Genomic DNA, 23,752 nt, shown 5'->3' on the forward strand with positions numbered 1-23,752 from the left:
TTTTTACCAAAAGACAAACATTTCAAGTGTTCAAATCATCATTTCACCAGTCATTATCAAATGTAATCAAGTATAATTTTTATTTGATGAAAATGATTCTGATTTTCATCTAATCAGTAATAGTTTCGTTTTATAATGAAAATGAAAATGAATAAGATGAAGTGAAATAGAATGAAAAAAAGCTGCTAAATCAAACCAGAAATATTTCTGAAATAAACTTAAAACCAAGAAATAATAATATAATTTATGTAAACGAATCTTTTAATCAAAGTCAAGGCTCTACAGTAGAAAGAAGAAACATTATCAGTGATTGATGTATAATCAGTATTATAGAATAGCAACTCTCGAAACCAGTGAAATTACTAAATGAATTTTGAAAAGTTACCAGCTATTATTTGAATATCCATGTGAGTCTCTTTAAATGTAAGGGTGAGATTATTAAACTCGGACAGAAATTCCAAAATCCGAATGTATAGTCACAAAATACTGTCATTTATTTTGATGGATAATAGCAATTCTATAATGTTATTTTTTGAATATTATTAAATTCGTCGATTACATCCTAATTAAAACTTAAAAGTACTCATTAATTTAATAATATGGAAATTATTTACTAAAACAAATTAACTATATTGAAAAAATTCAGAAGAAAAATTCTTCAAAAGTTATCATAATTTTTATAATTTAATTAAAAAAATATTGGTACGAAATGCTTATTCGTAACTGGAAACTGTATTCAGAATAATTTACTTAAGCTCACGATAAATAGATCTTTTTCATCAAAAAAAAAAAAAAAAAAAAAAGCTCCACTTAAGTTAGACTAATATTAAATTTTGCTTTAATTTTAGGAAAAACTATTCATTTCCTCCATTCTTATGTCATGCAGGTTGAATAGTCTGCATTTCCTTTCCAACATCTGTTTCAAATCTTAAAAAACATCTCTTGTATGTGTGCTGCATATTTCAGCAAACCGCCTATTCACAATTCATTTTGGAAAAAATCTCTGAAAAGAACTAGCTGCCTTTGCTTTTCTTAGAAATGCAATCAAGCGGAACCATTCAGAAGCCATTCACATTAGATTTTTAAGAAGTCTTTTATCCTTTTCTAGAGCGTCTTTCTTCTTCATACCGTGCGGTTCACTGCACAAAGTACATTCATCCGCAAATACATAAAAAAACGAGATTCTGCAATGATAATGATACTAATAAAATAAGATTCATTTTCTCTTTATTCTTCTGGAAGTAGAAAGGAACTACGTTAAGAAACGTTCTACTTGCCATTTTGCTGCTTTTCGCCCGTATCTGAGTCTTTCCATTTCTGTTTTGCCTGGCAGTTCCTAGATGGTACAGTGCCGCTGCTGTTGCCATCGTTGCTGTACGAACTGGGTGGTCTCGAAGAGCGATTTCGAAGAGTGGTTTGTGCTCGGCCTGAAATGTAATAAGTGATTTTTAATTCGATCGTTATGATATTTTAGCTGATTAGAAAATGATCGGTTAGGTAAATAGAAATGTTTATCATCAATACCGATGCCAAATCCGATTTTTTGAAAAAAGAAAAAAAAATGTACGCTGACATACTCTTTTTAGATAAATTAGCTAAAGTGTTCAAATTTTCTCAGATTTAAGTAATATGATTAAGAGGGAGAAAACTGCCAATTACGGAAACGTGTAGGAAATCGGTTCCCTAATTTCACTGTAATCAGCACTATCAACACGTAATGAAAAGCATGAAATTTTAAAGATATATGATAAAAAACATTTTTTTAACTTTTATAGGAAGACAATGAATTTAAAAATAAAATGTTTATGATTAAAAGTAATATGATTAAAAGTATAATATGATTAAAATGTTTAGGATTAAAAGTAATATGATTAAAAGTATAATATGATTAAAATGTTTAGGATTAAAAGTATAATATGATTAAAATGTTTATGATTAAAAGTATAATATGATTAAAATGTTTATGATTAAAAGTATAATATGATTAAAATGTTTATGATTAAAAGTATAATATGATTAAAATGTTTATGATTAAAAGTACAATTCTTTAGCCTTTTCAATTAAACCTGTTTGATATTTTTAATATAAAATAATTGCTTAAAAAATAGTGCAAGGTAGAAAATTCATAGCCGAAATAAATCTGGGATTATGAGACAAAATCTGGGATATCTTATCAATACAATTTAGTTAAATGCATCGTTCTAATAATGTATTTACTTATTTATTTTAATTTTGTTGAACCACATATCTTCATTTAAAAAAATATTTAACTGCTATATGCTCTGCGTCTCTGCTAACTATTATATATATATATTTAAAAGAAACCAGTAATGTACATGCATACACAAAGCGTTGTTAAAACATCATATCTTCTGTGACTATTTTGTACACTCTTTTTTGAAAACTAATAAACAGTTAAGTAATATCGTCATCATCATTTTTTTTATATTTTGTCTAAATAACGTTTGCCATATTGCTATAGAATACACATTTTATACAATACCTAGGGAACGTGCATAATAATTCTCGCATTTTATACTTAGCCTAAAATTGACCAGCATTCTATGAAGTGTCTAAGTATTCTATAGAATATTGGTGTTTCACATATTGCTGGTAAAATAGAAAAGCAGCATATGTAATATGCTTTAAAATTAGATTTTTTAAAAATCTTTTATATCATATGTTAATACTTAACTTTAACACGTTGACTGCCACGGTTCAAGCCTGATATCCGGGCCTTCTGTCTAATTAGATGATCCCTTCTTTGCTATCTTTTAACTGCAGCAGAGAAGGTGTCATCTAATAATATAGATGGCTTGGTACAATTATATATTATCTGCGACTCGCCAGCGCGTCAGTGGCAGCAAATGTGTTAAGATGTATATTGATGATCGTCTCAAATCTATTAGACATATGTTTGATTTCCCCCCTAATTTGCTGTTATTAATTTCGGTGCTTGGACTAAACAAATGTCTAAAACAATTGAATTTTTGAGTGGGCTATCATGAAAATAATAATCTGTGCGTCTGTGAGATCTGAAGTTACTATTGAAGTGTCAAATTAAAATACACAATAGTGTTATTTGTACCATCACTGAAAAGAACGCTCGATTTACTTTGCAAAGAATAGGATTTAAGGATACTTATGGCCTTACATCCACTGCTTTGATAATAAATTCAATCATTGCCAATCATCCATCATTATTTACATTTCATTCTGACCGGAAACAATCCTTCAAATTATATTGATTTAAAAAAATCATTCTTTTTTTTTTCATATATTATTCTGCCTGATTTTGCAATTGTAGTTGTCGTTTTATTTTGTTATTGGTTTTTATTATTTATTATTTTTTTACATACCTCATGATATGTGCATTGCGTCTTTTTCTGACATAAAATAATTTTTCTCAATTAAAATATTTCTATTTTTCTTCTTCTGATTGCTTGCTTTTGTATCATTGATGAGCCAAGGTCGTCGAATTGTAAGGTTTTGATTAAAATAATAAGCAGATTTGTCAGCTGAGTCTGAAGAATAAAATCGTTATTTTAAATATTCATTATTGATTAAATAGACATATCTCTTTCCCATAAACAAGCTAAAATAAAAAAAAATTTAAATATAAATAAAAAAACTAACAATTAAAAACAAATAAACAAACTAATTAATTTTCATGCAATTAAGTTTTTTTTTTTTTTTGAAAATCACGTTTTTATTGGTGTACTAAAAATAATGCAATTTTTTCATTAATAATCTAGGAGTAAAAACAAAAATGTAAAGGCAAGAATACTGGCATCAGTTAATTTCATTAACTGTTTAAAACTAAGGTGGATTTGGACATTCATAACATTTCCAATTTTTAATAAATATTTAGAAATTTTCTTTCTTATAGTACTTATTCACAATAACTATTTTTGATAACTTTTTCAATTTTATCATTTTTCTCTCTTTAGTTTTTAATACTAAAATTTTTATTGTAAATACCATGAAATCTTGAGTCAATATTTTTAAAATTTATTATCAGATGGTAACTCTCTAATACAATCAAAAATGGATTTAAATCAATCGACTAAATAGTAATTTTCTGAAAATATTAAAATGCTGCATTATGTTCAAAGAATACATAACTGTTTAATAAATTTCAGAACGCCATAATTTAAAACACAAATAAAGAATTGATTACAGAAGTCCATCTTTTCAAATATAAAATAAATGAAAAATGAAAGAAATGAATTTTACTTTAAGTCACAACAGTTACGATTTATATGGTGTATTCGTTTAAAAAGAATATTTTTAACTAATTACAAGAAGATGGAGAAGAGAGGGGGGGGGGTAAAGGCCATATAGCTTGGAAGCAGAGTTTCAGTGTTGTAGAGTTCTGTTTTCGAGACCGTATTCCACATTACGATCCGTTGTGTATACAAATTTACTTTACGTTATAGGCGCTAGAGGCGGACTGTTAGTGTGGTGCAGAAGTTTGAAGAAATAGGTCACCATCTTACATGATTCTTTTTAGTTATTCCATCGCAGTTCAAAATAAATAGATACGATGTAAGATAACTATAAAAAGGGACATTAATTTATTAATTGTGTAAATTGTTTAGAATTAATGAATGGACGAAATTGAGTAATATTTCATTTAAGTGAAATTTAGTTCTAATAGAAATCATTAAAATAAATACATTTTTATAACACGATGAAAGATAAATTATTTAACTGAAATAAAAAAGCTAAACTATTTTTTAAGTAAACTATTTATTACAAGGCTGATCAAAACAAGTAATTGTCACAAAAAGAATAATAATACACATTCAAATAAAAATATAAAAATGATTCATTAATCGAAATTGGCGGAATTAAAAAAAAATTTGCATACTAATATTCCCACTGACAATCAATAAACAATTTAAAATGTCTTTATCACAAATATATAAATATTACTGTGCATAGAATGAAAATGACTTTTCTTCTTTTATAAAGTATAAAAGAAGAAAAATCGTGAAAAATCGCTATGAGTGTTATTTCATATTGCAAAGGTCCTAGAAGAAATGGCTTAGCTAGTAATTCAAAACTTTTTAAGCCAGACATATTTTTCAACAATTTATTTTGAACTGATAAACTCTTAAGAAAGAGCGATGTTTCGTAAAAGGCGCAGAAAGAAGACACTGTGATGTCAAAAACCAGAATGGCTTGTATCAGTCTATGTAGAAAAAGTATTGTTTGAAGAGAGCTTTTATAACTTCATAGAAGGTTTTTGTAGATAGCGATGTAGAATGCGACTCCGGGGGGTTTGAACAAGTATCTATCTAGTCTTAACTAATAAGATTTTGTTTCTGACCAGCATTATAGGGCTAGAGGACACCAACGAGCTGGTGGAAGAACACAGCCAAAACTATCGAAGAACTTATGGTGCTGCATTCTGCAAACAGACGGAGGCCACGGTGGCCTAGTGGCAAGGTCTCGGCTTTGGAACCGGAGCGTTTCAGGTTCGAGACCTGATTCCATCGAAGAACCGTTGTATAAGAGGGTCTGGTGCACATTAAACCGTCTGGGCCAAACGTCCTCCCGCTGGTGTGGTGTGGAGAGGGGGCTGCTAGCTCAGGCGTTGTCCTCGTCATTAGACCGAGGTTCAAAATGACGAGGTCCGTCCCAAAATAGCCCGAGTGTTGCTTCAAACGGGACGTTAATATAACCAAACTAAACTAAACTGATTACTGCTATAGCGTCTTATTTGTTTGTTATTATCAAAAAAAGCACCGGCTTGCTTTGTGCGTGGTTGCAATTCTTGATTGAAATAAAAATGTTCATATTTTGATGATGTGAGTTAATTTATTAACATTTAAATTTAATAGCTAGTAACATAAATTGTTTAAAACGAAAAAATATTATATATAAAGTTATATAACAGGGAAAAGGTTTTATAAAATAACGAATAAGTTAATCTGGAAGGATTTCACAGGTGTTAGTTATATTTATGACTAAACTAAATTAAATCTGCATATAGGCGCAACAGAGCAACAATCTTTCAATAAAATAAGGGAGATAATGAAAACATGGGAAATTATTGAATCGTATGCTGAGAAATACCATCCTGATAAAGCAACAATTGTGCGCATTGCAAATTCATGAAACCATAATACTGTGTCTCATTTTCGCAACATTGTGAAGCATAATCAAAAGCAAATGTCATTAGACAATTTTCTTGTACAAAAGGATGCATTATAGATAAAAAATTACATTATTATAAATTTGCTTTAGTATTTTTTTCGGAATGGATTGCATTGTCCTATTTTACTTCCCAAGTTAGTATCACCTAATAAAGCTAATAATTAGTTGATTTTCTAAAAATTATTCTTACTCATTTAACTTAAAGATTGATTTTTTCCTAATCCGCCCAAAGCTTGAAGGTTTACTCATCTTTAAAAGTTTCTCTCTCATTCTTATCAAAATTTTTAAGGTATCCGACTAGGTGAGTTTCAAAAAAATATTTTAATATTTTTGTGATGTTCTTTTATTAATATAAGGAAAAATGACAAATAAAATGAAATAATTTAAATATACATGCAGCCTTTGAAGAAAAAGCCTATTTTGATGTAAATTTTAGCATTTATTTATAAAAACTAGGATTGTTCTAGAGAAATTGTTGCAGTTTTTCATTTTTCTCTGTAACATTACATACATAATATATCTTAGAGTGTAACTAACTATTATCTAAGAATTATATTCAAAAACAAAATTTGTATGTGTAAAATATGAAATTATTTATGGAATATTATTGGAATATTTTAAAACAATATTTACATTAAACAATCATAAATCCATTTCTAGAGCATTCAATATCAAATCCACAGGTCACCATATTCTGCATAACATAACAAGCACTACTTCTAAATTTCATAAGATGTCGTGATTATTTTTGGGATATGCGATACTCGTATATTAGAATTATGAGAAAATTCGTTCTTCAGAAAATGCATTTAAAGTTTTTAAATGTTTATAAATAAGCATCACTTACATATCAATAGTTTGCTGTAACTTGACTTGTAATTGACATAGAGACAAAACAAAAATATTACTGGAAACAAAAACGTGCCTATTTTTTGAAAATGTATATAAAAAAAACGAATTTTTATTTAAATTCATGTTTTTAACCTAGTCAGATTCCTTAAGCAAAATAATATTAGTAATACATGGTTAAAAATAAGATTTCCGTTAGATTTTTATAAAATAAACATAAAAATGGTATTTAGCTTTTCTGTTTCAAAGCATAGACTATTATTTTTAAAAATTCTAGTTTCCGCAGTTTTGTTGATAAAAATTTCTGAAACTATTTAAAAATTGAAATTTTCTTGTTCTAAAAGAGGTAAAGGTTCAAATCCCGAAGGATTCCTGATGTGGAAGGCGGACGGAAACGCCAAGTTTTTCTTAATAAACAAACATTTTTTTTTAAGTTTCTGTACTAAACAAACATTATCTCACCTGCATTGTACTCTGCTATGAAAAAGTTGTTACTGTATTCGTTTCCACACACTCGGACGTTGTGGTTCTCCTCCGGGGTAGGATTGTTGGCTATGAAACCACTTGTCTGGTCTGTGATACTTGTACGGTGTGAATACAAATCTGTGAAAAAAAAAAGGAAACTTTTTTGAGTTTTCTGAATTAATCTGAAACTTAATTTTTTATTAAGTGTCATTTTGATAATAAGAAATTGGCTTTTCCATGTCTTGTTTCTTAAAAAATTTACATAAAAAAAACTATAAAATTCTTCATTAATTTTGAAAATGGATGTATTTCTAAATGGAAAAAATTATGTAAAATCACAAGAGTGGTAAATTAATGGATTCATTAACATGAAAAAGGGTTGTACAAGGCTGTTTGGGGTTTTAAAAATATTCTGAAATTTATAAATTATGGATAATATAATTTTCAAACTATGCCATTAATAAAATAAAATATACATTTTCTTTCAAATTTATTAAAAACTGATTTCTATTTCAATGGATTTTTTTAGAAAATTACTTAGCAATTCTATCACTACATATTTAAAAAAATAATTGCTGAATTCAGATCTTTTTTTAATGTCAGGGCTAAAGCTCTGTCAATATTTTAGTTCTTATTTTTCTTCATCAACAACTAGAAATTCAGTACGATTAAAAAGACATTTTTTTAAAAATAAAAATAATAACTTAACATTTCAATTAACACTTCGGACAATAAATTAAATACAAATAAGCATTCTAACGTGTGTTGGTTATTCCTATAAGAGGAGATTTTGACAATTAGTCAATAAATTAGAATAAAACTTTTACCAACAGCTTCTTAAAAAGAGATTTTCTAATATAAAATGCATTTTCTAATGCATTAATTAAAACAAGAATACATAATATTTTCAGCATATACAATATTAATCAATGCTCAAGAATATTAACCGTTTTTCAAAGATATCAGGTTTGTTTAAAGTCTTTGAGTAAAATCACTCATATCTTTAATTTCTGACATACTTGTGCATTTGTTCTGTTGTATTTCTCAAATTCCTGAATTTTCGGATTTCAGAAAATCAAACATCCCGAATTCCATCTATGTCACTGCAATCAACTCTCTCTTTGACGAGTAGAAATTTTTAGTGCTTTCAGCGAAAAACAAAATGGTAAATTACTATTGAGACAATCTAAAACAAGCAGTCCAAAAACACATCTAAATAATATATATTTTTTTCAATTAAAAGAATATTTTAAATATAAGAAAAGGCTATTAAATTTAATGAGATGTCTACTTAATAAAGCATTTTAATATGATAATGGGATAATATTTCCTTTTTCTTATATTTAAGAAGTTAAAATAAATTAATAATTCAAATCTAGTTGAGGATGCCTTATCACAATTCCAAGGATGTCAAGAATGACTAGTCCCCAAAATCAAAAAATCAAGTAGAGCTGACATTAACTGTTTTACAATAGGTATTGTTGGTTTGATCAAACATCTTGATTGGCGATTTGGCATTGTTGGCATACTTTACGAGGCGAAGAAACTAAATTAATATCACTATAAATAATTGATTCCCATTTCATGTCAAGAATGCTAAAAATGATGTAAACGTTCGATAATATTGGTCTGGTTATAAAATAAGTACTTTTTCCTTTACTTAAACAAAGTAATTTAACATATCTTATTATTATGGAAGTGCAAATAACAAATAATCAAAAAACGAATCCTGATTGCTCAATTATAAATACTTATTTTGAAATTACATAATCGATGGTCATATCTAGAATTAAAACAGCGATAGGTTGAGAATACATTTTACTCACTTAAGTAAATTTTTATTTTAATCAGTTTTTTTAAGTATTCATTCTGTTTAAATTCTTTTAATTGTATTTACATAGTAGTTAAATAAATGAAAATTATAAATAGAACTTTAAAAAGACATTCTAAATTGCAAAATTTTTCAAATGAGAATGTTTTCTGTTAAAGACCACTTTTTAGAAGAAAAGATATTTTAAGTGGTTTTGTCTGAAATAACGCTTTAAAAACCTAATCACAAAACTAACAGAACTAATTTAATCATATAAACTTTAGGAAGCGAATTTTATTTCAATCATTTTTTTCAAAATGTTGTAGAACCGACAAAAAATTAAAAGATCTCCAAACTCTAGTTCTTATTGCACTTTATTATTCCTTTTTATTTAAAAACAGTATATCATTAAAACATACAGAATTAAATAATATTTTCATGGTTAACTAAATTAAATATAGCTTTCTCGAAATGTGAAGAATTTCTCTACATTTTAGAGAGGCAAAACCGCCCGCGATATGATAATTTATGAAAAGAAATGTAAAATTCTACCCATATATTCAAAATAATGTATTCGGTTCTCTCACTTTAATGTATTCTCAAAATAATGTATTTAATTTTGATATTTTCAAATTAGTAAGAATACTTTTATTTACACATAGAATCGGGAAAATTTTTTTGTTTTATATTAAAGGTGATCAAAATGAAAAAAATGTTCTATACAGATTTCGAGACCCGATTCCACCGAAGAACTGTCGTGTAAAGTGCTCTGTTGCAAGTTAAATCCGTCAGGGCCAAACTTCCTCCCGCTGGTGTGGTGTGGTGTGGAGAGGGGTGCCAGCTCAGGTGGTGTCCTCGTCATCTGACTGCGGTTCAAAATTACGAGCCCTAGTGTTCTTTACAACGGGACATTAATATAACTAAACAAAACTAAATATATTGAAAGTAAAAAAAAAATCCTTTATTTTTTTTATTAACAAAGATGCTGAGATTTTAACCCTAAAAAGAATTTAAAGGAGATTTAAATATTTAGTTTAGTGTGAAACATTTTAGTGTAATAAAGTTTTTGCTTCGATTCATCTATCTATATTTTATTAAAAAAATTTCTCTTAATTTTAGCAGCGATAGCATGAGCACACAATATGAGTCGAAATACTATCGGAATGTGTCTGAAAATATATCTAACAATTAAAACACGAATGTTAAGAATGCATACCTAGTAATTAAAGCATGTAAGTTAATGAATAAAAATGTTAACATTTTATTTCCTTTTCATCTGAAAATTACAATAAATTCTTGAAAACTCTTTCTTAATGACTCTAACATTTTTAATAAACTATTTCAAAGTTCTTTGTTTTAATTATCATTGAATCTCAAGATAATGTTTCAACAAGCCATTATCAGACGACGTATTCCATATCGAACAAAAATTTACTCAAAATTGCTGATCATTTTGCTCGTAGAATGTGTTATCAGAGGGAACATTCAGTTGTACAAAATTTCTAGGTTTTGGTGCTCAAGACAGGAAGTGAAAAAAATCGATCCAGCATTCAATAAAAATGAAATCAAATAAGTGCATAAAAATTATTTATAAATGATGTCCATAGACACACAATAAAACCAAAGAGAAAACAAGTGAATTTGAAGAATGCTTATGAATGGGTTCTGTTTTGGAAGTAATTACAATTTGCTTTTTATTGTTGTTGTTTCTTGCTATGCCGTTTCTCTCCCTAAAAGCTTGAAACATTTAACCCTTAACTGGGGAGGTAAAATTTTGGGACTTTACTGGGGAGGTGCGGTCTACGAGACCGCATTTGATTTAGACTTAAATTAAATTTTCTAATAAAAGTATTAGTATGAAAAACTGCCAATATATTTTTCAGATATTTTTTTTTTGATATATAGATATGTTTTAAAAATGTTTCAAAATATATTGTCATTGAAAAAAAATAAATGCGTTGGAACATACATTTTCTTCTCAAATGACATGTTACAATAAATAATATTCTTGAAAAAACAAATTACTTTTTACTTTTTAAATCATATTTATTTTTGCAGTATATGAAGGTATATAGAAGACAATATAATGTAAAATTCAACAATTATATATAAAAAAAAATGACAATGGGTAAAATTGGCCCTTTTTTACCGGCTTGTGTGACTTTCACAGCACGGTTTTCTAGGGCATTTTAAACATACAGGTTAAGAACTAGTATAAAAATCAACCTATAAACTATGTATATATATCTCTTGGTATATTAATATATTTTATAAAATTTTCAAAATACATTATCACTAGAAAAATTCATTATGTTTGAACATACAGATCAAAATCAGTTGAATGCAGACTTTCATCGAAAAACTTTCCAGTACAATTATTCTTATCACTAAAATCACTTTCTGCTTCATTTAAAAGTATCTGGAGCACTGCTTCATAATAGGATCAGTAAACTGGATGATATTTCGGGACCCAAATTTTAGCGCCCTCTGCTAAGCTTTGTTTATCACTGGGACACTTACAGGGAGATGCGGTCTTAGAGACCGCGCTCGAAGAAAACTCTGAATTATTTTTAAAAGCATCTGCTGAAATCGGTTGAAAAAGTGCACGTGTATTGAAGGTCACAAAACAGGAAGCTGCAGGGTCATTCCATTCAATTGAGCCAAAAATAGAATAGGGCTGACAGAAAATCCATCGCTAGTGGTCTCACAGACCGCAGGTCCCCAGTTAAGGGTTAATCTAAGAGCTGTAATGTAAAGTTCATACTTTCTAAAATATGAAAAGTATCTCAAATAATTTTGTTTTAATTTATAACTATAATTCAAATGAATTTTTTTGCTTTATCAGCCTTTTTCTCAGCTAGCTTAAAGCTCTTTTGTTATTATAAAAATAACATATCAATAAAATGTTCCCCTACTATTCAGTTCAATGTCCTCCCCGTCTTGGGGCGGATTGGAAGGATCTTGCAGTACAGTCCCAGCGTATATCTGATGTACGTCTCCTCCACTTGTACTAGATTTCATGAAAAATGGAAATGGGAAACCTGGAAAAAAATTGACTTATTTACGTTTATGTATTAAGAGTCTTCAAAAAATTAAGAACAGATGATCATATATTTATCAGCTACAGTCTTTAAAAATGCAAACTGTTAATTATTAAGAATCTCGTAGACATTTGTGTTTGTTAAAACATAATAAAATATGACGGAAAATTTAAAAAAAAAAAAGCGGGAATTGTCTTTCCAAAATTTTTTCGCACTCTATGAAATAAACTTATCATGCCAGAAAACGCCTTGAATGGCATTGGCGTGCAATAGTTGTGAAATATTAACTTTTTATACGAATTTAGCATTTTTACTGAATCTATTCTATTATCCTTGGCGAGTTATTTGGTGACTAATCCTGGTATGCCGTTAACAGTATCAGGAAACCAAATTTGTGCTTTAAGCACGTTTTTCTCAACCGAGTAAAAGAAAGATTTGACACAAAAACTGCACTTGCAATCACAAACTCCCATGCCAAATTTGATATATTTATATATTTTGAATATATTTTTTATATATATTTTAATTTTTTTATATATTTTGAATATGATAATTTGATATATTTTGAATAACTTGATATATGATAACTTGATATATTTTGAATAACTTGATATATGATAACTTGATACATTTTGAATAACTTGATATATGATAACTTGATACATTTTGAATAACTTGATATATGATAACTTGATACATTTTGAATAACTTGATACATGATAACTTGATATATTTTGAATAACTTGATATATGATAACTTGATATATTTTGAATAACTTGATATATTTTGAATAACTTGATATATGATAACTTGATATATTTTGAATAACTTGATATATGATAACTTGATATATGATAACTTGATATATTTTGAACTATCGCGTTTACATATTCTGAAAAAACAGAATGAGAATCAACCCGTTGTTGGATTTAGTTCAAAATGTGATAGATGTCTACATGATAAATGTTAAATCTGTGCATCACATCTTATGTATCTAGCTCCCTTCATTTTGCTGGTATTGTGTTAATTTATATTCGAACAGCTGGACTACCAAACAGATTTGACTAAAAATTTGATAGAGATCTACAAATTTGATGTAAAGAACCTATACCAAATTTCAATGATCTAGCTCAATGCGTTTTTAAGTTATCTTTGTTGGACAATTTTCAAAAAGGTGTTTTTCGAACTCAAGGAAATCTGAAGAGCGAAAATTCGTCAAAATCACAAGTTTGAATTTTTTGACGATTTCTGCTTTCTCTATATTGCGTATAAGCGAACGTAAAAATTATAATTTAATACTTAATTTATCCTAATGCAACTCCTAAGTACACCTTTTGAGATTCATCTGTTCTTTTTCAATATAAATAAATATGAAGCTACATGCTTCCAAAATTAAATAACACCCAATATGTAATGAGCTGTTGCAAGCGATGCACCTTTACGAATATTTGGTAAAACAGAATCCGAACTCTATAAAATGGTCGTTGATTCATGTATAGTAAAAAAAAACATTTAATAAATATATATTTTCTTAAATAACAAAATTTAATAAAACATTGTCATTTATCTCCTGGACTCAGAAAATCTATAATATATTTTCAATTTCACAAAATGACTACAAAATTAGATTTTTATAAATAGAGTTATTAAATTTTCTCAGGCATGACATTCTAAGAATATATAAAATTTTATTCAATTATTATCTTCTCCTTGTTATTAAGGTGTACGTACACACTTGAAGATTTTTTTTTAAATTTTAACTTTAAAAATCCAGTTTTTTCACAGTAGGTTATTAATACATGTTTAAACTCATTTCTGCGAGAAAAAACCACATTGCATTAATTATTAATTAATTAAATAATATTTAATGAGCTAATTAGCCTATTTTTTGAAACATGATATCTCAAATTCTAATTTGTACAGACACACAATTCTAGTTGCAAATTATGCCTAATATTAGTCTTCATGTTGTCTGCCTCAAGCAAGTTATAAAAATGTATAGTTTTTTTAAACGATTTTTTCATCAACGATGAATAGAAAAACCGAGATTTTTTCTGTAATTTTAACTTTTAAACAGCTATCAAAAATTTATTTCTATAAATATAACTTTGATTGATGCACAAAACATCTGCTATTTCATACAGATTATTTTGATATATAAATAAACTGTATTTGGTTCATTTCTTGTTGAGTTATGATTGTTTGAATGAAGCAACATAGTGGAAAAATATCATTCTTCATAAAATGAGTTTTAAAAACACCGTAACTAGAGTTTTTAATGAAAGCACCTCAAGAAAAATAATGATAACTCGAGAAATATTTCGAATATTGACAACATCTTGGTATCATCTGAAAGCTAAAGGATCATAGAATATTATTAAGCAATAAAAAAATATTCGATATTTTGAACGATTTTTGAAGTTTCAAGTGTGTACATACACCTTAAAATATTTAAAAAAACATTAAAGAATTTCAGTTGTTACCTGTACCAGGGATCATTCCATTTTGACTGATGCGCCTGTTGAGTCCCGGGAACTGGTCACTTCTGAGGGATGTAAGGGAACCCTGGAACACCCTCTCTCCTGCTGTCCCCTGGGGTAGTGTGCGTTGGGGTAAGAGGCCCTGAGGACCCTTTAGCCCAAACAGTCCGATTGCAGCTCCATCGTTGTCTATATTTCGTCCTAGTGTACTCCAAGGTGACGTATTACCAATAGGTTTGTTAGTGAAGTTTCCTTGGTAACTCTAAAAAGATGTAAACAGTCATGGCATTCCATATTCCTGAAGACACATTGTAATGGATAAGAAAATCGAATTAAATATTATTCTTGTTAACATAAAGAATTAATCCGTGTTTTCAAGATTCATAAGGCTTCTTTACGATTAATATAGATGAAACTGAACCTTATTAAGTTTTAAATGCCCGTATAACAGTTACAACATTCTGCTTATACAAATGACAGACATGAAAGAGGTACATCAAAATAAAAAAGAAATGCAACTTAAAAAGTTATACAAAATGCATGATTGACCCAAAGTAACTGTTAGGGCCTCTTGTAAGGGAGGAAAGCGCCCCAGGAATTAGGGTGCAAGATTGTTAAGAAAAAGATAATTTAATCGTAATTATTATTACCTTTTTCGGTTAGTTTTCCTAGCCAAAGTTCGAAATGTACGCGAAAATGCCTACATAAACAAAAGCATAGTTTGCTTCTGTTCTTTCTTGAGAAATTGTTTCTTTTAATCTTTAAACATATTCATCTCGTAAATAATAAATTATCATAATCTCGTGCTAATTTAATATTGTCTAAGATTAAACTATTTAGATGCAATCATCTGACTAATTAGCATAAGATTTCGGTATTTCTGATTCGAGTCGTAACTACTGTGCAATATGCAAATGTAAATCTGTATGTACATGTGAATCAATCACGTGATCGCCATGAGATCATATAAAAGCGGATGCCAGCTTTTGTAAGGATATATCCGAATCCTTTCTCCCGCTCTCTGGCTTGCTTTTCGCTCTAGCGACGTTTGTTTGCTACGAGTTTCAGAAATGTCTGAGAATAGACAATATAATACTTTCTGTGCTTTTAAAATTTTGTTAAAGTAACTTCTTGATTTTATATCTTCTGTTGAACCTTAATGAATAAATCCCGTTGATGTTTTTAAAAGGATGTTGATCTCCAATCAATGAACTTTTGAATCCTTTGCATCTTAAGTAGTATTAGTATGCGATTAGATGAACTTTTAGACCACTGCGTGATATTAGAGTTTCTTCATAATTAGATGCAGCCAATGCTACTCGTCATTTCATAAGAAGAAATTTTAACAAAGATGAATCAGGGAATAATGAAAGCGTGTAGTTCTGCTAATTGTGTAATGTTAATAATTTGTCAAACATATTCTATTTACTGATTTAAGCTTAGTGATTATGATTTTTACATTCCGGGTTTTACGTAATTTAAATATAAATACGAAAATTACTATTCATCCCAAAGTGGGCTCATGCAGTTTCTGGTTCTTTCTGCCTTTAATTACAGAAGTATGTAATCGATATTTTGTTATAGATTCTGTGGTTCGAATTGATCCAAAGCTTTTTCATTAAAATGTTAAAGAATTAATAAGATTGCACTTATTGAATGATGCATCAAAATGTCAGTACGATACTTCAAGAAGGAACAGAAATGAAATGATGATGACAATAATAAAAAATAATTCGCATAAACTTATTTCTAAAATAAATCTACATGACTGGATTTCTGTATTTATTCAAGCCTTTTTCTTTGTTGTTGTTTATAATGGCACTTGCTATGGACAAGCTCGCTGACGAAGTCAGCGATTTTAAGCCAAGGGAGCTTCTCTTGTTTTAGCAGCACCAACTAGGGCCAAGAGTATGTCTTAGCTACTCACGTATCACTTTCGCTTGCACAAACCCTTTTTACAGGGGGACACATTCACACATCTCACAGATAGAACAGGTGAAGAACAACCATGCCCGAACCGGGACTCAAATCCAGGACGCCCAGACAACGGGGAAAACGCGCTACCCCTATGCCAGGACGCCGGCTGCCTTTTTTCTTTACATGTACTAATTGAATCACATGGTAATAATATGTTTAGGTCCGAATATATATATATATATATATATATATATATATATTAGGACCTGAACATAATATTACAATATTAATTATAATAATATTACAAATATACATTATTTGTACGTTTGATTGGTTTGGTTTGTTTATATTAACGTCCCGTTTGAAGCAACACTTGGGCTATTTTGGGGCGGACCTCGTCATTTTGAACCACGGTCAGATGACGAGGACGACACCTGAGCTGGCACCCCCCTCTCCACACCACACCACACCAGCGAGAGGACGTTTGGTTATGACGGATTTAACGTGCAACAGAACCCCTTACACGACGGTTCTTCGGTGGAATCGGGTCACGAACCTGAAACCCTCCGGGTTCGAAGCCGAGACCTTACCACCAGGCCACCGCGCCTCAAATTATTTGTACGATAGAGAAGCTAAGACAATATGATGTCTGTTACAACGCGATATAAGAGAAAAGGGCCGACATTTTTCCCTTCAGGGATTTTACTATGAGATTCTGATAGGGATTTCTTTGCCTCTTGTCGACTTAGGCAAGTGAATCTTAGATATCTATTGGAAAAGATGTGCAGTTTACTCCTTCCTTCCTAGCATGGGAGCGACAGCATCAGCAATTTTGTTAAGCGCGTGTTCGAAATAATTAGATAAGAAAATGTTAACTGGATCAGAAAATAAGAGAGCATTTTAGGAGGAAGATAAATGGCCTAAATTAAGCTAAAAATTAGGGAATTAATTAGGATTTAAATTAAATTAAGAGATATCATTACACACACACCTACACGTGTGTGTGTGTAATGTATAAACCTACACTATATGCATTATTAAATACTTTTTTGCATCAAAGTTGTTAAAAGGATTTTAAGACATATTATCAGATGGATATCAGAGCTCGGTACATAAAAATTTGCATTTTTAAACAATAGATCAGTAATGGTCTTTTCCACCTTTCGATCGATGGTACCAAGCAAATATTATTTTTACTTCTAATATTAACAATAAATTTGAGAACATATCACTAGAAGTTACATATTGCAATATTCTGGGAAATTTATACGCAGTTATTGTAATGAAACACTTTGGTTCAATATTTTCTTCATATAAGAATAATTAAATATTAGAGTTATTTAATTAATAACAGCTAATTATTTTGTGGGAAAAGCAGCATTATTCACCATGACAATAGTTATTTAATATCTAACTAAATCAACAGGAAACTTTTTAAAATCTTTTCTTTCTTAAATCTTTTAAATCTTCAAGCATTCATTCATTTTAGATGCTCATTAGTTACAATATGAGTGATTATAATTATACATCATGAAATTATGAGGATGATTGGAAGAATGTTTAAGAATGTTTAAGGATATATGATTGGAAGGAAAGAATGTTTAAGGATATATGATTGGAAGGAAAGAATGTTTAAGGATATATGATTGGAAGGAAAGAATGTTTAAGGATATATGATTGGAAGGAAAGAATGTTTAAGGATATATGATTGGAAGGAAAGAATGTTTAAGGATATATGATTGGAAGGAAAGAATGTTTAAGGATATATGATTGGAAGGAAAGAATGTTTAAGGATATATGATTGGAAGGAAAGAATGTTTAAGGATATATGATTGGAAGGAAAGAATGTTTAAGGATATACGACCACATAAAAGTAAAGTACATAAATATTCTCACCTGTGCTTGATAGGGACATTTGACTGGAGATAAATTCCTCACATTCATGGGCCTGCCGGGGGATGTGGTCAACTCGGTAGGTGGGTTTTCAGGGGGTGGTGGAATGACATCTGTCCAATTAACTTTCGAAGTTGCGGGCATAAACTTATTTTTAATTTGTCTGCTTTGATAACCATAATCTTGAAAAAAGAAAAATAACAATAATATTTGCATAATAATTCTGATCAAAATCAAATACAGTTGTGTCCTTCTATTTTAGATTTTCTCAAATCATTACTTGTATGTAGAGCCTTTTTATTAAGGAAAGAATCTTATGAAAATCTAAATAATTAATTTAATATAAATTCAAATCTGGCTCTGTGGCTATTAGATTTTCATGTTTATTCCAAAGTAAAGAGGAATTTTTGTATTGGTTGACAATAAGTTTCACATTTTTCAAATTTTTGTGCTAAAGTTCTTTAATCTTAGAGGATTAAAATATATCAATATAAAAGCAACCAAGTTAAGAAATATGATTTCAACCATCTAGGTTCAAGAATTTCTGTTTGCTTTGTTTTCTTAGTAATAAATAATGAACGGAAAAAGTGTTGAGTTAAAAAAAAAGTAACAAAGATCGAATACAAAATGTTTAAATTTAACAGGCAACACGCACACACATATTTGGTTGTTTTACATTCTAATGAATAAAAATTATTACTGTTCATTTCAGTATCTTGAGACAACCACTTTTCGACGATTATATCTCATTAAGGGGTGACACGCGTAAGGGTGTGCGCATTTCCAGCATTTACTTTATTGTTAAATGTAAAGAGCTCCACCCTTCCTCTTTCCTCTCACCCCTATTTAGCCGAATTAAAATCATTTTAACGCATGGGCAAATGCGCGGAGGGTTTTAGAATCCATTAGGAAATAATATGTTAGTATATTAATAGTTTTTGATTAACCCAATAATTACTTACCATTTGAGTAATTGACGGACGAACATGGCTGTCCTTTGTTGAGAAATTGCTCAAAAACATCATCTGAAATAATAAATGGAATCAGTAAAACGGAATTAATCAGTTAAAGGAATCAGTTCATAGATTTGCTTGATAATTCATCAAAATTTATATATCATTTGATAATTATTGATTTTTATTAAGAAAAAATCACGCAGGATGACAATTAAGGTCATATACAATTTAAAATAATTGCAATTCAATTAGCACCAGTTAGAAATATCTGATGCTTATATACTTTTGTTATATATAATTTTCTTTTAATTTTAAGGGTTTTAATGTTTAGAAATTTTATTTAAAGGTTAGTCATTTTGTAGAATCATTATTTACCTATGGATTGACTCGTGGAGAAATTAAAAAGTCAAAGAAAAAAATAGAAGATAACGAAATATCATGAAAAATAGTAAAGATGGCGAAAAATATTTAATATATGTGTTAATATGTAATACTTTTGTTAAAATTTGCTTTGTTTAAAAACTTTTTTTAGTTATAAACAGGCCTTTGGCACGTTTTTACGTGATTTATTTGGTAAGGAGAGATTACCTGTATTTTAAAGTTGATAAAAAGGTTTAAAAGGATTTTCGCTTTATTTATAAAAATAATAAATTTCATTTAATTTTATGTTAAAATAAGATTGATAAAAAAAATTTTAAACAAAAATTATTATTGAAAGTTACAAACCTGGAAGTCTTACTTGATCCATCGGTTTATCAGACTTTTTACTTAGCTCAGAGCTGCTGCTTTTGCTGTCATACACCTGGAGAATAAATGTAGAAATGTTTTTACAAAAAAATTAGATATATACATACATCAATTACAATGAAAGTTAAATTTTCTGTTAAATAATAATCTTCCATGGCTATGAAGATAATGAGCAGCATATCGCAGCTAAATAACTAATAACATGTTTTTTTTTTGTAGTTGTATTAAATATTTTGGTGATACAGTAATAAAAATAAAAGATATTTTTAAATCAAAAGAGCTAATAATAACAACAATCATAAATACATTTGAGCACACATTAACTAATTATATATAAATATATATTCAAAACAATTTTTGTTTACAAATGAAAATGCTCTTAATACCTACAAATCAAAAGGATTTTAACATTTAAAGACAGTATGAAAAATGTAATTATTAAATATGGATTTTTCCGCCATTACGTAATCAAAAGGATTTTAGCATTTAAAGACAGTATGAATAATTTAATTATTAAATATGGATTTTTCCGCCATTACGTAATCAAAAGGATTTTAGCATTTAAAGACAGTATGAATAATTTAATTATTAAATATGGATTTTTCCGCCATTACGTAATCAAAAGGATTTTAGCATTTAAAGACAGTATGAATAATTTAATTATTAAATATGGATTTTTCCGCCATTACGTAATCAAAAGGATTTTAGTATTTAAAGTCAGTATGAATAATTTAATTATTAAATATGGATTTTCCCGTCATTACGTAATAATAATAAAAATCTGTTTTCATTTTCGAATTCGAATGAATAATATTTTCATAGTAAAAAAAAGAAACTATAATTCTCTATTTTTTTATCTGAAATATTGTTATTTTTTACTAAATTAATTTATTCTGGCTTGATTATAGATGCACTTCTTTGCATTCCTTCGTTGGTCACTCCACTTCGGAATAAGCCATATCTTCTTGCATGCGGTGAGAAAATGAAACTTACCAAGTGATTTCATTAAGAAATATTTTTTTTAAATACATGTCGTATTTGAATAAATTATGTATGATAATTACAACATGTTTTGATATAAAATATAAAATAAAAATGAGATTTAAGACACAATGCTCTTTTGAATGCAAACTATCTCCTCAAGGATGGCTTTTATTTTTTTGTATAAATTGAAGATTAATAAGCTTCCATCAGAATAATTTGACCCTTTAATGGGTGAAGTTATTTAAGAGATAAATAATAAAGCATTTTTTTATGTTTTACTAAGTAATGAAAAGTTATTTTACATTTTCAATTAAACTTAATATGCATGTAATGACGAAATTTTGTAATCGTTTTATCCTCACTTTCAGATGTGATAGAGTTTTAAAATTTAAAAAAAAAAAGCTTTGGATTCACATTGACAATACAATATTGTAATATTTCCAGAATATAAGTATTCATTGATGATTAAGTTAAATTTTATTTCATTTCCAAATACCCTGATAATGAGTTTCAGAAAAATCGGTTACAAGATTACATAATATTATAATGATAAATTATTGAATATTTAGGTATTAAATTGAAAAATTGTAGAAAATTTAAAAAAAAATCAAAATGTTTTCTAAACAGACTTTTTTATAATATTAAAGAAGTAAAAAATACTATTTTTTATTAAAAATATGAACTAAAAAAAACAAATTGTAAAAGCGAGAGGTCTTGAAATAAGCACTATAAAGATAATAAAACCCCTAATTATAACATAAAGAAATAATTTCCTAAATAGTAAGTAAAAATTAAGATAAATTATAAATATGATTAAAATTACAACTTTTTTTAGAATATTTTTAATTTTTATTTCTATTAAGAGCTTTATTTTGACATCCGTATCAAAGTTAAATATTCACCAGAGTGCAATGAATGTGTCCAAAAATGAAATTTTATGCACTGTGCCGTTTCTTGTTCTTTCTTTATTTCGCCACATGTGATGCAGTTTTGCATTTGATGTTCTTTTATTGATTTGTTATAATTTTGATTAATAAAAAACGTTATGATTTATATGTCTATCAAATTTTGTAGTTCTTAAATATTTTATTGAGGAAGGTATTAAAATAAAGTTTCAAGAGATAATTAAAATTTATACCAGCTATGAATTTTGATGAGCCAAATAATCACCAAAGTCGCCTAGTAATTAACAGAATTTTACCTACGATACCGGTCAAATCTAGGCGATGATCCAGTTTCAACAATTCTTACCTATATTTTGCTCATTTGGAGCCAAAAATAAAAATCTTCCATTAATGCATAACAAAAATAAATAAATTAGTTATATTGTTTTCTAATGTTTTTCATTATTTCTCATTCCAAGTTAAATTATTTTAAATGTATATTAAAGATATATATCTTAAATGTCATCAATATTAATAAAGGACATGAATATTATGGAGAGCCTGTCATGTGGATTCATGTTGACTATTCATCATGTGGAATGTACTTATCGGCGATTTTTTAGACATCTGACGAGGAAGAAGCCGAATGCTGTAATTTTTTATCGTTTGCTCCAGAAAAAATATCAAAAGAAGTATCCTATTGAGAAACCATAGTACAACTATTTAAACCAATTACAGAAAAATTTGTCAAGGATGAAGAATGAGAGGTCGTTACAAGACTACAAAATGCCACAAATTGACCTTCAAACTTTTTCATGACCTTTTCTTTCGAAGAAGTCAAGAGAAGAATAAATACTGACTAACGGAGGTAATTCTTGCTAAATTAAGGTTAGCAATATAAAAGAAGCAAATATAAATGAAATTTATGTTCTAATTATCATTGTGTGAATATCGAAAAATGTATTTATAGAATATAAAAATGATAAAAAGAGAATTAAAAAAAAATGTAAGCGTCATCATCTTCAATAGAAAAAAAATATATAAACGTCAAAGAATTTAAAATCGTATTAACTTAAATGTTGGAAAATGTTCATTTAAGATTTCACGACATATTCAAATGATCTGTAATAATCCAATAAAACTATTCAGTATATAAAATTGCTTTTTTTTATTTAAATAAACGTCAATTTTTTTTTCACAAAATGACATACACAATCTTTTTTTTTTTCAAATTTGGAAATCAACATAAAAACCTTGGTTATTCATCATGACAAATTGACTATAAGGCACACGGATAAAACTGAATGACCGTATCATCGCGACAGCAACTCTGGCGCGAACTGCGGTTGAATCCTAAGGCTCATCACCAGCCACGGTGCAACCCTTCCCGTGAGAAGTATGTCCCGTCATTGATGGAAGATAGCCAAAGCCCATCTTTATTTGTACCCGCGTGGCGAGAACCAACCACCATACCGGAAGCTTCTCATCCTCATTTTTGACGTACCCTTCCCCAGGTGGGAGTGGGTTTCATCATGTATTGCATTATGATGATCAATCACC

At 28.6% G+C, this 23,752-nt stretch overlaps 1 protein-coding gene across 2 annotated transcripts in view; it reads right to left on the reverse strand.

Moving 5' to 3' along the window:
- LOC129961563 (protein sax-3-like) overlaps nucleotides 1-23,752 on the reverse strand; it is a 181,510-nt gene that overhangs the window by 17,285 nt on the left and 140,473 nt on the right. Inside the window, exons 20-26 of one of the 2 annotated variants that reach the window (XM_056075053.1) lie at nucleotides 20,304-20,379; nucleotides 19,584-19,646; nucleotides 18,625-18,803; nucleotides 14,821-15,073; nucleotides 12,205-12,330; nucleotides 7,477-7,617; nucleotides 1,278-1,427 (exon numbers count right to left, since the gene is read on the reverse strand). In XM_056075053.1, coding sequence (XP_055931028.1) covers nucleotides 1,278-1,427; nucleotides 7,477-7,617; nucleotides 12,205-12,330; nucleotides 14,821-15,073; nucleotides 18,625-18,803; nucleotides 19,584-19,646; nucleotides 20,304-20,379 — 988 coding nt within the window. Of the gene's footprint in view, nucleotides 1-1,277; nucleotides 1,428-7,476; nucleotides 7,618-12,204; nucleotides 12,331-14,814; nucleotides 15,074-18,624; nucleotides 18,804-19,583; nucleotides 19,647-20,303; nucleotides 20,380-23,752 lie in introns of both variants that reach the window. The other variant, XM_056075052.1, reaches the window with a different exon arrangement.

The sequence above is a fragment of the Argiope bruennichi genome, chromosome 2, assembly GCF_947563725.1.
Source record: "Argiope bruennichi chromosome 2, qqArgBrue1.1, whole genome shotgun sequence".
Classification (NCBI taxonomy): Eukaryota; Metazoa; Arthropoda; class Arachnida; order Araneae; family Araneidae; genus Argiope; species Argiope bruennichi.